This window comes from Seriola aureovittata, chromosome 9 (genome assembly GCF_021018895.1).
Source record: "Seriola aureovittata isolate HTS-2021-v1 ecotype China chromosome 9, ASM2101889v1, whole genome shotgun sequence".
Classification (NCBI taxonomy): domain Eukaryota; kingdom Metazoa; phylum Chordata; class Actinopteri; order Carangiformes; family Carangidae; genus Seriola; species Seriola aureovittata.
In genome coordinates, this window is record NC_079372.1 from 17542826 (window position 1) to 17558292 (window position 15467).

The 15467-nt window shown below is 41.4% G+C and overlaps 1 protein-coding gene across 1 annotated transcript; it reads left to right on the top strand.

The window, feature by feature from the left end:
- Positions 1-335: 335 nt before the first annotated feature.
- LOC130175029 (Krueppel-like factor 15) lies at positions 336-13903 on the top strand. The gene is made up of 3 exons (XM_056385291.1): positions 336-589; positions 2388-4010; positions 10839-13903. Exons 2-3 carry the CDS (start codon positions 2467-2469, stop codon positions 11005-11007), a joined length of 1713 nt encoding a protein of 570 aa, XP_056241266.1. The 5' UTR covers positions 336-589; positions 2388-2466; the 3' UTR covers positions 11008-13903.
- Positions 13904-15467: the final 1564 nt, after the last annotated feature.

Below are 15467 nucleotides of genomic sequence, written 5' to 3' on the forward strand. Positions count from 1 at the left end.
AAATATACAATATATTACTAATTTCTGCTGTAATATTGTATGAAAGCTAAAAAAAAAAACAGTTAAGTCCTCTAAAGTTATTATAGCGGTATGGTAGAGACATGTTATGCTCAGCTCTAAGTTGTACACATCCTATCTCCTTCCCTCACTCACACACACACACGCGCGCACACACACACTCCCTCTTTCCATTGACGCTAGACTCTGAGGCCGGCCTCCCTTCACCGTGAGCCAATTGCGACGTGCCGAGCAGGCGAGCCTTCATGAGCCGACCCCCTCATTTTACTGGTTTTAACATACACAGCTCCGTTCATGTGACGCTTAAGCGAACTACCAGTCCTCAGCAGAGAGAGAGTGATAGTGTGTGTGTGTGTGTGTGTGTGCGCGTGTGTGTGTGTTAGAGAGAGAGAGGAGAGAGGGAGAGAGAGAGAGAGAGAGAGAGAGAGAGAGAGAGTGGAGGTATACAGTTATGCAAAGACCGTGTAGTGGGGTTATATTGCCATTACGCGCTATTACGCACTGACAGCTACTTTCAGGAGAGGAGCTCTCAGCGCACAGGAGCGGGATTTTGGATTCCTCACATTTACTGGTAAGTGCATGAAGTAAGGACGCTGGTGTGATTTAATAGCAGAGCCATGCACAGTATGAAAGCATGGGTCGGTTTAAGTGAGTGGAGAGAAATTTGATATCTATACTTACGCGTGCTTGTAGCGACAATGTATGCTTTATGCATGCTGCTGCCTCCCTCTCAGTAAAAAATCCCTCAGCCTATAAAACCCACCATGTGTCATGTCTGCAGTTGTGTTGATATCTGTATCATGCAGAACTTGACTTTATGTCGCAGCCCGCAGGCTAGAACATGCCACAAATCTCGAGTTAATCTCCATAACTGGTTATTCATGCAGTTTGGTGAAGACCAGGAGCGCATCACACTGTCAAAGCGCCTCTGATGGTTCACGGGCGGCAGGGTTACATTAGGGCAAGTGACTTAGGAGTTGGCCCAGTCTGAGGTGTTCCCAAACTCTCTTCCTAAACTTTTTTTTTTTTTTCCTTTTCTCCCCATGAGGTAGCCCAGGATGTTATCGCATAAGAAACCGTGTCTGAGTCGAATTTTGGCGATGTATCTGTAATTACATAACTGCAGGGAACAAGTGTTTTTGATATTGTGATGGCATGACTCGATTAAGTTTTTTTAATTTGATTATTACTTTACTAAGTTCCCTGATAAAAACCTGGAGCCTGTGTCAGGACCTCTGAACGTCCCTGGACTTCAGCACACCGAGGGAAGCGCTGCTTCTCAGCTTTACAGAAGAGGGCGCACAATCATTTTGTTTTCACTATTTCTTTTTGTGTGTGTGTGTGTGTGTGTGTGTGTGTGTGTGTGTGTGTGTTCGTTCATGCAATACACGTGTAGCCTTTTATGGTTTTAAAATGGATTGTATTGTCATGTTTAATCACCATAAGCCACCCACTGCATTTAAGGCCATTTGATTATGTCTAGCATTTTTAATCCATGTCCAGTGTAGACATGGTGCATTGTCTGCTGGCTGCTAGATGGATAAAAATAAAACACTAAATCCTTCACTCATCACCCCATTGAAATCTGCTGATATTAAACTGACAGACTGTGGTGACTCTTGTTCCACCGCAGGAAGTTTTCAGTTTTTGTCTTTATTCTAATCTCTTTATACCTGTCCTGTAGGCTATTTACAAATGATTGATCATTGCAATGACTCAGACTGAGTTGTTATAAGGACGACAGGAGGGACATGAGTAGAAAGATGGCATTAAATGACAGCAGAACCACATGGCTTTAATGTTAGAAGTGGTGAGAAATGGGAACCCCTGATTCCACATGGTCAGCTTGAAGACTGAACTAGCAGCTGCAGCATCTACACACACACACACACACACACACACACACATACGGTCTTCAAAAGGAAAGTCAACCACGTGTGAAGGAAGTGGAATTTGAAGTGCCATCACCTGCAGAGCTTTTGCAAAAGCAGCAGGTAGTGCAAAGGGACCAAATGATTGTTAACAAAAAACAAAAAAACTTTCAGTCAGTCTGCTGGTTGATTTATTTTCATAGAAACTGTAGGGACTGTGTGGTGAAACATTAACACTGTCAGTCTGACTTAAACTGGGAGGTTAATGTGCTGTCATGCAGGATTTTTGCAACTGCAGATTTTGGCATTGGATCGGTAATTACATAACTGCACGGAAGTACAAGAACCTGTTAATTCTGAAGTAACTTTTAATTAATATTTAATTAAAATCAGTCGTTTTACACAAAAAATTGTGTTGTTTTGGCTGACATGTTCCAATTTAAAGATAAATTACTTTCATTGTAATAAATGATAAACACGATCATTTTTCTTTTGCAGGAAGAAGTCAGAGGTTTTCATTAACATTCAGCTTGATCTTCAGAGCAGACCAGAGTCAGCTGCCTCCATCCGCACAGGAATGGTGGATCACTTGCCGCTTGGTGAGGAGACCTTCCTGTATTACACCGGCTCCCTGGGGTCTGACTACAACTGCCTCTGTCGCCACGCCAATGGTGGCGTGTCGCCGGGCATCATGGTAACCGACGCATGCATCTACCACCACCACCACCACCACCACCCTTACCAAGGGGTGATGGTCTCCTCCTCGCCTCGCCTCTCTGAGGACGACCTCAGTGAGTCCTCCAGCCCTCGTTCGTCCCTCTGCTCCAGCCCTGAGTCCTCGTCGCCAACCTCGCGGCACGTTTTCGGCTCCAGCTACGAAAGCAGGAGCAGCAGGAGCAGCGGGAGCTGTAGCTCTTCATCAGGAGGAGAGAGTCAGGACAGCCTGCTGGACCTCCTGCTCTCACAGACCTCCCTCAGCACTTCATTAAGCTCTATTGCCAGCAACAGCAGCTCCCTTTCTTCTCCTCTTTCTTCCTCTCTATGCCTCTCTTCCCCACCCTTCTCTTCCTCCTCGCCTCTCACTGCCCCCCTTTTACCCATGGGCTTGGCCTGGGAGTCCAAGAGGGAGCAGCGGCTGAGTCTCCTCCAGCAGCAGGCCAAAGAGGACTGTTACGAGTTCCCCGTCTTCCTTGACGAGCTGCAGGACCCGGCGACGCTCCTCTTTCAGCCCACCCTGGAGGAGATAGAGGAGTTCCTCGAGGAGAACATGGTTGTGGCGATGGAGAAAGAAGAGGAGGGGATTGATGAGGCGATGTCACCGACATCAGAGGATGCTGAGGCGGAAGGCTCAAGGACATTAGCAGGAGAACTTGTATCAGTACCACATAACTCAGATCAGACTGTTCCTGTGGCTCATTCTCCTCTATCCAACTACACAGAGACCAAACATTCACCGTGTGCATCTGACATGGACAGCTCAACATCAACAGAGGATGCTAGTTGCATAACTAGTTCTAATTCTCCTATTAGTCGAGTTGATGGGATTAAACAGGAGGACTGTGGATCATCGCCTGCCTCATCAGAAGGTACCAGTGTCGCCTCAGGCGTCCCTGTCATCCTACAAATCCAGCCCATACAGATCAAACAAGAACCGAACCCCAGTGCCATATCAGATGCTGTAACCCAGCCAACCCAACCTCAGAAAACCACATCCCAGCCAACACAGGCCCCGTCGGATATCAAAATTGCCCAGCTCCTGGTCAACATCCAGGGGCAGACCTTTGCTTTGGTGCCTCAGCTGCTTTCCCCAACAAACATTAGTAGCTCAAGTAAAATGGGAAGCACCGCTTCATCCAAATTTGTCCGGATTGCGCCGGTGCCCATTGCCGCCAAACCCACTGGGCTCGGGGAAGGCGGGTTGGGTGGAGGTTCGGCTGCAGGGGTCCTCACTGGAGGTCAGAGGTACCAGAAGAACGCAGTAGCAGACCTTATTAAAATGCACAAGTGCTCTTTTCCCGGCTGTAATAAGATGTACACCAAGAGCAGCCACCTTAAAGCCCACCTGAGGAGGCACACAGGGGAGAAGCCCTTCGCCTGCACATGGCCCGGCTGTGGATGGAGGTGAGCAGAACCAAACTAGACCGCATGATTCAAATGAGTAAAGAGAAATCAGTCATTATCTGGAGAGGTGAAGATAAATTAGACTTAAATTTAGACCATTTCAGACTTACAGACATTGCAACATGGATCTAATTAAAGTGTGGATGAGTGGATGGAGATGAAAGGATAGATTGATGCAGTGTGAGCTGATCGATGTTTATCTGCACTGCGTATGTCTCAGAAGTTGATAACCCTGGTTACTCTCTGTGATCTCTGGAGTGCCGCACATTAGTTTGTTGTGTAAAGAACTGTGCTTTTTTTATTGTGGGGCTTTTTACAGATAAGACTGTGTCAAAGGATCTTAATCCGTCTTGTGCAAAAGCATGAAACTGCTGTTTCTGTGAACAGGATGAAAACCTTCCACCATGAATGGACTAAAACAGTACAACTGAACAAACGGTTCAACATCTTTAACTTTGTTCACAGAGTGTCTAAAAGAGCCAAAATATTGTCTTACAGTAGAACAGGAGAAAGGTTTTATGGGGGACGAAAAACCTGTTAAATATAGAGCAAGACAATTCAGGAGGCTCTGGTTAGATAGTTTATGGATGGGAGAGAATGGCCCATATTCAGGGGAGTTGTGTGCAAGTCTATCCAAGATGGTTACAGTCTGTTCTCTCCTACAGGCTGGCGCTGTGCCCCATTATCTGTGTGTTTTTGTACCATGGTGGAGTTCTAGATTAGATAGAGTGCCTTTTGAAGTTGCATTCAGACTTTGTCCCCTGTTAGTTATTCCACTTGTTTGCTCAGTGTCTGCAACCACTTCACATACACATATTCATGCAGCAGCGATACACTGGATCAACACTGACAATCAAGTCGAACTTTTTCACTTCAGACGAGCCCTCGTAACACCCAGGATTTTCATTCCATGATACATTTTTAATCTTTTCCTTCATCAAAAGTAATAAAATCCTCATTTAACCTTTTCTAGCCAAAGTACAAATTTCACCTTTTGGGCAATAAATGTATGTATAGAAGTGGAATCCATTGACCAAGGCTGTGTATAGTGTCTTGAGTGTGAGGGAGTGTGTGTGTGTGTGTGTGTGTGTGTGTTTCCACACATTGACAGAGGCCGGGTTAAGTTTGGTCAAACACTGTAGCTCAGTGAAACACCTGCAGGCATTTCAAATCCACCAGGTCTGACACAGTATGCTCTATGTCAGGGCTCATATCCAAGCATGTTATGTAACATCAAGTTGTGTTCTGAAGAGAAAAAAAAAAAAAAAAAAAAAACTTAAAATGTCTTATTAAACACTTATGCTGTAATACTGTAAATCCCATCAAGCTAGCTGCTGCTTTAGAGGTGCTGGTGGGCAGATTTTTGACTGGACGGAGCCAGGATAGCTGTTTCCCTATGTTTCCAGTCTTTATGCTAAACTAAGCTAGACTCGTGACTCAATGATCCTCTTATCTCAGCAAGACGGCAAATAAGTGCATTTAATTGGGCCTCTTGAATCTTGAAAGTTTTCTTTACTGGGCAACTTCAAACATGTGAAGTTCCAAATTACAGAAATATGAACTGATAAGAAAAAAAAATGAACAGTTTCATCATTTATATCTGTTTATACACAGAAATCATGTAACGTGACAAAGCAGAAAGTTGATGCAATATGCTGAGATGCAGCCTTTTATAATGTAAACACACTAAACATTTGGAGACTAATATGTCGTCATCCGAGTCCTGTGATGTGAATATACATCCAGTTAGTGCGGATGCAGTGTTATTTTTAGTGCAGCATTAACTTTGTCATTGTGGCTGACACATGGATATCTACAATATTTGATAAAAATCTTGCTGATTGCAGCTCACATTTCGCTCTGCCGACAGAAACATACAACATACAGCAGTGGCTGTACTGCAGTGGACATTATTAGACAACGTTTCTCTGGCATGATACATGATTTGAGATAGTCAGTGGATTGAGCAACTAGTCAAACAGTTCCTATCTGTCTAATTCAGATCTCATATTTTCACCACATCCTTGTATGACTCAACACATTCAGTCCGAGGAAACAGCCGCTCCTGTCTTTTGGAGTGTGTGTCCGCTCTTGTTGATTTCTCCATAGATCAACTATAAAAAGAAAACTATAAATATACCCCTACAGCTCTACTATATCTTAACCATACTGTATGTCTAACAGGTCATGGGAAACTACAGCTCTGATATGTGGGTGTTCTGTCAGTCAGTTTGCTATTGGACACACGCTGCATCCCTGCTGTCACATTTATTTTAAGCTAATGATGGTGTATTTTTACATTGTTGAAAGGGTTGCATTGATCTTTTTATGATCTGCAGACACTAAGGACGATGCATTTTTTCAACTGACCTTAAAAACACAATTCTCCCAGTCGTCCTAAAACTGCCCTTGTGTAGTCTTTACATGACAGCAGCAATATACTGTATTATACAGTTGCTCCCTCCTTGCTCCTCTCTCTCTCTCTGGGCCAGGAAATGGAGGTGAGCTGGGGAGTCAGGCGCCCCTTTCCCTCTGTAACCTTTATATCCATGTGTTGGCTCCTCTGAAGTAGAGAGGAATGCATTTCATTGGCTGGACTTCTACTTTATAACTCGGTGAAAGTTACATTTCATCCTTTGCCAAGTTGTTTTTCTTAAAGCTTTGTTATACTTTCATCCTTTTCTTTGTGTTTGATTGTAGTCTATGATTGTCTGTGAATCCAGTTCTGTACGTAATCTGAGCACAAAGTCACATGTAAACACTTATAGGAACACATGCAGGCAACACACACACACACACACATATACACGAGTGTGCAGTATTTTCAGCTCAGACCTGCATGGTGATGTGTGCTGGACAGCTGGGCTCAAACCCAAACAGTTTACTGTAAAAACACAGTGATGATGTGTTTACTCTACGTCTGTCATCGGGGCAGCGGCTTGTTGTACTTGTCAGCTGATACATTCGTCGTTACAACGCCGTTTTGTTGTACTGACGGATGGGCGGTGACGAAGCTGTCACGGTTTGTTGCAGCTTTAGATTCTGACATTTGGAGCTCAACACAGAGGCAAAGGGAGAGAAGGAGGGAGTACTTACCTATCGGACATTAATGATGTATTATTGATCCTCCTGGGAAATCTATCTTCCCATTTTCTGACCTCTACGGGGAGGTCAGCGAAGTTGGAGTCGGCGTCTGTGAAGCTGGAAAGGATCTGGTGTCCTGCTAATAAACCAAAGGAGCTAGATTCAGTTCCCCTTTTTGTTTAAGAACTAAATCTTTTGGAAAATTTTATGGTTCTTTATGTATAGCTTTGCATGTACAAGGCAATCTGCCATTGGTTAGTGCAGTCATGCATTAATGTGATTTTTCTTTGGAAGCACACAGAGTTGGAAATTGAGCCACTCGTAAACACGGTGACAAGGAGACACAAAGAGCTTTGAGCTGATAAGAAAAAAAAATAAAATCTCTGTTTGTGTAAGTTTCCAGGTGTGTAACCAACCTGATCGCCACACCTATCCAGGCTGTTTTCACTATGCTCTGCTGACTGCAGAGCAGAGTTTAGGGACAAGCTAGAACAAAACCTGCGTATGTGTTTCCCACAGCGCCCACACTAATATGTATAGTATGTGTCGTGCTACAGCCACGCCAAACTGCCCCGAGGACTTAAGCCACAAAACCCACAGTCCTCATGTAAAAAAAAAAAAAAAAAAAAAAAAAAAAAAAACACACACACACTCAAGTGATCAACACAAGTGCCCTCCATCCTCGGAGTTATGAACTTAGTGACCTCTCCAACAAGCCCTGGACCATACAGAGCAGAGAAACCTCACAGCTGTAGCAGGAGAGGGCATCAGTCTGTGGAGACTGAAGGCTGGCGCTCGATGGATCTTATGCAGAAAATGTGTACTTGAAGTGTACTTATTTGTTTAAGTCCTAAATGCGTGTTCTGTTGAAAGCTCCTCCCCAGCACAGTATGTTATAGTTGGGCTCGGGCCCAGTTTGAGTCAGAAGAATAGCTGTACATGCTTTGTATCATGCCCCGGCTTGAAGCTGATGCAGCACAGCTTTAGGGTGTAATTACAGCGAGGAACAAATGAAAAGTCACAAAGTAGAACATAAAGACACTGATGTGGGTTCTGATTTTTATTTTAATAAAAGACATGCCTCATAAAAGCATTTTCACAGGAGTCAAAGAATCGTAGCATATTTGAAGCAGCTAAAAAGGTATCTGAAAAACAGCAGTCCTTTTATTCTCCTGTTCTCTAGCAGTGAACAGCATCTGTGTCAACAGGTGATCAACAGAGTATTTGGACAGTTGCACATTTTCGTTCTTCCGGTTCTGAGCTTCAGCACATTCAGTTTGAAATAAAGAGAATGGCACAATGCAGGTTCCATAGAGATGTAACGTAATGATAAGACTGATAAAACTAATAATAATAATAATAAGACTAATAAGGAGACTAATAATAATAATAATAATAATAATAATAATAATAATTGTAGCAGTGGGTCTTGGGTAGGATCAGTAGGTGGTCTGCAATCCAGACTCTGCAGCTCCAGAGGCAGAAATACCTGCAGAGACCGAGAGCGGCATAAAACTACAGGTGGGTATATGGGGTATGAATGTGTACAGATGGAGAGGGAGAGGAGGAGAGAGGAGAGAGGTGCATCATGGGAAGTCCCCCGGCAATGTAGGCCTATAGCAGCATAACTAGGAGCTGGTTCAGGCAAGCCTGAGCTAGCCCTTCCTATAGGCTTTATCTAAAAGGAGCAGCCTGGTCTCTGTTTTTTGACACTCACTGGTGGTTTGATCCTGTAGTGAGGTGGTTTACAGTCCTCTGAGTTTATGTCTTCTCTTGATCATTGACACGGTAGCATACAGTATACGCCTACATCCTGGAGAGCTTTCTCAACTTGCTGTGCAGTTATAAAGGCAAAATGCAGATCATTTTCTGCTTATCCACAAGGCTCGTACTCCTCAGTTACCAGCTCGTTTTCCATTTTCTAGCTGTCCAGCTTTTTTTTACGAAACACCCAACTGTTGATTTTGACAAACCGACCATCTGTGATTCCTCTCCAATAGATAGTTGCTTTCTTTTATCCTCAGTATTATCTTCTTCACCTGCATGGTCACCTCTTTACTCCTCGTCCTGACAGACAACCCTGAGTCACGTGAGCTCCTTTGTGCATGAACTAATATTGAAACAACACACAGCTGCTCACAAAACATTTAGTAGCCAAGTGTCCAGTTACTTTTGAAGCTGGGACTTGGCACTTTAATCCAGCATCCATTATTTTATTTCGAAACGATTTTGTTGAAGCTCAGATACTGTAGAACTACATGTGTAACTGTATGAAATGGGGACTTATAGCTGCACTCCATGCAGTTGAGTTAATGATGACTCTTTAGCCATAATAGCAACATGGGTTTACACTGAGAAACATGCAGGAATATTTTATTATCAATTAATCTGTTCTTATAAACATGAATAAATTGTAATATAAAACAAGTTTTTATTAATTTCAAATAGAATATTATACAAGTGAAGTCTTTTGACTGACAGACTTCCCAGCATTCATAGTGAAAACTCTCCAGAGATCTTTCTGTTTTGTAGCGTGAAGAAAATATTCAAACTTGCTGTGTGTCTTTAATACATGCTAAATGAAGTCATGGTTGTTTCTTCTCAGAATAATGAAAACAGTGTGAACTGTTGCTGAATTCAGTCCCTACCCACGTACTCTTACAGCAGTGTCTCTGGGAGCAGCCTGACATGTTGTCTTTGTGCTCACTGTGGTACAAAGTGGCTCCGACAGGAGCAGCTTCTTGTTGAATAAAGAACACGTCAAACTGAGAAAATGGACTGAGGCGTACTTTACATAACAGGTCACATTAGTTATGTTGAAGTTCAAGGAAAAACCACAGGAGTTGAATGAATGAGCACATTTAAATAAATCGGATATAGCTTAAATCAGGATTCAACAAGAATCAAAGCGGGTTATTCTCTGTTATGTCTATTTAACTCTTATCTGAATGAACGTTCACCGTCAAGATGCAGGTGAAAAAGATCTGTAGGTGTGTTTGTTTTGAGGTTCAGCTCAGCTATAAAAAATGTGTTATCTTCGTTTTATTACCGGGCCATTAAAATGATGAATAGTGGGTTGTGTAATCCATGTCTTAGAGTGGAAATGGTTTGACATAACTGTGAGTGACGTCTTTACATCTCTTTGAATTATCACCTTCATGCTTTCAACCTGCTGCCGCTGCTGCTGGAACTGAATCTGTGTTACAGATTAATCTGATTTTAACAGCTTAACTAATATATACACAAAAAGTGGCGCACACATGTACAACAGGCACTACTGTATCATCCACTTAACCCTTCACTGTCATGATATCCAAGCTGGACGAAGCTCCATAGAGACCAGAGCGGAGCAGGGGCCAGGAATAGACCGGGCTGGGATTTGCAGTGCTCATGTGTTGGGCTAAATATGGGACGGCTCTTTGACTTCACAGAGAAGACGCAGGGCAAAACACACGTATAGCGTCACACCTCTCAGATTACCCTCATATAAAACCACATGACATAGCTTTTATGTTATTTGGCAGCTTGAAGCATCACAGCATTTTTTTTTAAATGGAAGCCCTGCATCCAAACAGACAGAGAGAAAGTTTTCCTTTGTGAAATTTCAGTTTTACATCACTAACTATTGTGATTAGGGAATTAAACAAAAACAAACTGGAAGTAAAGAGTGTGGCATTATTGTTGAAAAGATGTGCAATGCTCATCAAAATTCAAAAGATTTAATAGATCAAATCTTTCCCACAGGTTCTCCCGGTCCGACGAGCTGTCCCGACACCGCCGCTCCCACTCAGGAGTGAAACCGTATCAGTGCATCGTGTGCGAGAAGAAGTTTGCCCGCAGCGATCACCTGTCGAAACACCTCAAAGTCCACCGCTTTCCACGAAGCAGCAGGACAGGACGCTCTGCAAACTGACCCCCCTGACCCACTCTGACAGACTGACGCTAAGCAGGGGGGAGGGTGGGGGGGTGGGATGGTTGTTTGTGTGTGTAAGAGGAAAGACAGAAGAGGAGGAGGAGGAGGAGGGGGGTGAAAGTTGAAACACCTCTGTGCAGGACTCTTTATGCTTGTGTGCGTTTATGTTCAAATATGTACGCGTGACGTACATTCATGGTACTGTGATAATTTATTGGGTGGCGAGGAAAAGACTGTAAAAACTAAACTAAAACAGAAAACTGTTACTTGACATAACACCCTCACAGGTGGAATAAGCTTCTTGTATATTACAACATTTATTTGTCTCTCAGATCTTTTTAGCTAATCTAATTTGAAGAAAGATTTTCTATTCAGAGTATTTTTTTACACTCTGAGATGTGTGCTAGTGCTAATGTGAGTCAAAAGCCTTATATCAACAAAGGTTGTAACACTGGGGGGTGTGCTACTATTTAAAACCCCCAGTTTTCTTTTCCCTTCCTGGAGCCAAATGTTGTTTAAAAGTAATTAGCAAAAAAAAAAAAAAAAAAAAAAAAAAAAAAAAAAAAAAAAAAAAACAGAAAGAAAAAAGGAAAAAAAATGATCATCGCTTACTGGCTTGAATTTAATGTGTCGCTAACTGGACATTGTATTTGGAAGCATTGGGATTTCATTCTTTTTCGATAGACAGCAGAGTAAATGATGCATCGACATTCCTTTAGCTTTGAATCAGTCTCTTTGTTGCCTTTGGGTCTCGTTACAGGAAAAAAAAAAAAAAAACACTGTAGTAACCTCAAACACAAGAACAGAGCTCATGCTCACCAACAAGGATCATTGCAATATGGGATTTGCACTAGTGCACATGAAATGTCTGGTTTCTGCCCATAGTGAGTATTTTGTGTAAGTGCACTCAAGTTCTATAACGCCTTTGTGTCATGGTTAAAAAAAAGATTTTTGTCAGAAGAGTTGTCGTTTTTATGGCCTTTTTGGATCAAAACAGAGTATTTACAAAATCCTGATAAAATCATTTGCTTTCTAGTTTTGTGCTGTTATGTGATGCCATCTCATGTATTACTTTATGACACTTTACTTACTTCATGTCACAGCTGTCAAAAATATGCAGGCTCAAATCATACAAAATGGTGGTGAATTCACACATGAAAAGTTTTGGCATCACTAACTTGAGCATCTCTTGCCAAATCAAGTTTTTTTTTTTTCCCTTTCCCTCTTCGTTACACAGAATTATTTCAACACAGATGAATTAATTGAATTTAACTGGAATTTTTTTGGACTTTATTTCCCTTTTGTTGAGATCTGAATTGTGTGTCATTGAAACATCCGATAACAAATTCATCCAAGACCAGTAAAATAAATGCACTAAAGTAAGACTAAGTAACTTGTGATGAACAGCACCCGCTCATTTATCAGTCATTTACCGGATAATTGGGAATTCTAAAAACGTAACGTCACACCAGCCCAAGTAGAGAAGAGTCGTTGAACAAATAGACTCACATTAGCAAATATTAGCCACCAAAAGCTGCTGGTCATACCAGACCGAGTCAGGCAGTAACAGCAAAGCACTTCACTGTGCTGAGCTTATTAAGGGAGTATTTTATTACTTATGAAACATTTTATTTGTAAGAGAATGAAATTGATTTGTCATCTTTCAAAAGTTATATGGACTCGCTTTGATATATGGAATATTTTGCACCTGTCTTAGAGGAGGGGTCAAAGTTCGCTCCCACTGAAGCTGAAGTTCTTGAGCAAAAGTCTATTTTTTTTTCCAGTTCCTTCCATATTAATTACATGAGATGAAAAATTGAATGATTTACATATCAAATTTAACTGGAATTGTTTGTACTTGTTACCCATTTGTTGAGACTGGAATTCTATGCCAATAACAAATTCATCTTCATGTATCCCACTCGTTTTCTTTGGTTTTGCCCTGATGTGACTCGCTGCATATTCTTCAAACGTTGATTGAAAATTGAAAAGCATCCAGGAAACACTACTATCTGTCTTTGGGCTTCATATCAAATATCTTGCCACAAACTGATATGCCTTTTGTCGTCTTGTACTGTAAGGGAACAGTGACTGTTTTGCTTTTCTGTCATATTACATCTTTATGTATAGATTACTTTATTCTGTGTCACTCTGCATCTCAGCTGAATTAAACCAAACAAATCATGGGAGGGACACAAAATGCCTGCTGCACAGAGTTCAGAGATGGTTTCCTGTTCCATAAGGTCGAGGATCAGTTCACAAATTGAGGAAATTATGTTAAAATTTGAATTGAAATTCAGTTTTTTTTTTTGTTTTGTTTTGATATGTTGAAACAAACCTTTTGAGTGTTGGGTACACAGCACCTGATGCTGTATGGAGGAAGCGTATTAACTCTGTCAGGCATTCCTTCCATACAATCAGAAGAAACACTTTTCTGAATGGGCTTGCTACGTGAGCCCATGAATGTATGTAAATACTGTATATGCATCTGAAAGGAGAACTGAAATATTCTTCTAGTGATTTCTGCGATTGTGAAAGATTTTTAAAAAAAATATGTAAAGAAAAATGTACATAACATGATAATTCAAATATATAGTGAAAAAAATGTAGCAACTGTTTTTTTTGTTGGGTGTTTACACGACACATTATTAAAAAGGGCTCATGAAATGTTTCGTGGTATGTCCATGGATCAGCATTTTTAAAAATACATATGTGCAAAAGCATTTCCTGATTTGCACATCAAGTGCAGTGTAGCATATTGTATTATGAAACATGTGATAAGTCATTTTCAAATGTGCTCTGTAAACACTGCACAAAAAGAGTTGCTAAAAATGTTATATTTTTCGCTCTTGTTCTACTACGTAAAACACATTTACAATAAAAATTTCAAAACTAATACTGTGTTTTGTATTACTATTATTATTATTATTATTATTATTATGATTATTATCATCATCATCATCATCGAAAGGCCAACAATAATTCTGTATAATACTAAATCTCCTGCTTTATGTTGCTGTCCTCACGTTCCCTTTAGGAGGACTCAGTGATTTGGTTGGTAAAGTGAACAAAACTCATTCAGGCCAAGTTTCGTGACCCTGAGAGCTCAGAGCAACTTGAACACATGCAAAGAGACAAAACACAAAACAAATTCGGAAAAACATCTTTATCAATTTGACAACACATGTGCTGCAGATACTCTCAACACAGCAGTGTTTCCAGTGGACACAAAAATAAGTAACGAGGGGGGCACCCAGGTGGCCCACCTGTTAGATAATGATATTTATGGTACGTGCTCCGACATAAATGTCAAACATGTTAGGATTTAAAAGCGGAATGGCAGCTGACAGTGTTGCCAAGCAAAATTAAGTAGCCTAGCGCTTTAGGCTAACATTAGCTAGCATTCTACTTTTGGCGTATTTTAAAAATGACTAGACAATCTTGGTTGGTTAATCATTTTTCTCACCCACACTTGTTTAGCCTTCTGCTTTTGTTTGTTCTCACTGCAAAGTCTTACTAATGTGACAACAGGTTGTAGCACCACAGGCTCCATTTTGTTCACGTCTGCTTCCCTTGTGAGGTCACATGAGATGAGATCATGTGACACGGTGCACATGCTGTGGTGTGCGATGCACCATTATTGTCAAGTCTTGTGGGGTGTGCATGTCGGAGATTAGAGAGAAGATAATTTGTTAAGTTTATCAGAGCACAGCATAAGAAAAATTGTATGAGAAAAAAACCCGAGTATATCCTGAATTGAGCAAGAGAGTGTTTTTTAGCTCATGTAATAAACTTTTCATTTGTAAGAAGATGAATGTGCTATGTCCTCAAAAGTTGTGTATACTTGCTTTAATAGGTACAAAACATTCCACAGCCTCTCTCATGATGACACCCAGCGGAATAAGCCTCTCAATTAGCTCCTATTGGAACCGAATAATAAAAACAGATCTCGTCCACAAAGAGTGGGTTACAATTACTGTCTCAAAGATTAATGTCAAAACATCCCAGTACAGTAAGCTAGCTAATTACAAGACCGATCAACACAAACCACATATTCCAACTCATGATGTCCTGTTTACCAGACAGGCTCACGAACCAGCCGAGCCACAACAGCACTGAGAGAGAGCGAGTGTAGATTTACAGTTGCATAATGCAGCAGAGGGCAGATGCTTTTTCTTTTTTACTCTCATCTCATAATTGACTCTTTTATCAGTTGTAATTAGATGGCGAACAGCTGACTGTAAAATGAGTCCTTTCGAACTGAGAAATACAAAATCTTTAAAATATTTTGCTACGACTGCACTTCTACAACATTAATATGATAGCTGTATATTCACCACACACACACACACACACACACACACAGGAGAGAGCACAGTCTGAACATGCAGTCAGTCCCAGTGGTGTAACATTTCTCCTACTACTGACTGCTTGATGTTAAAGTCATAAGGAGACACATC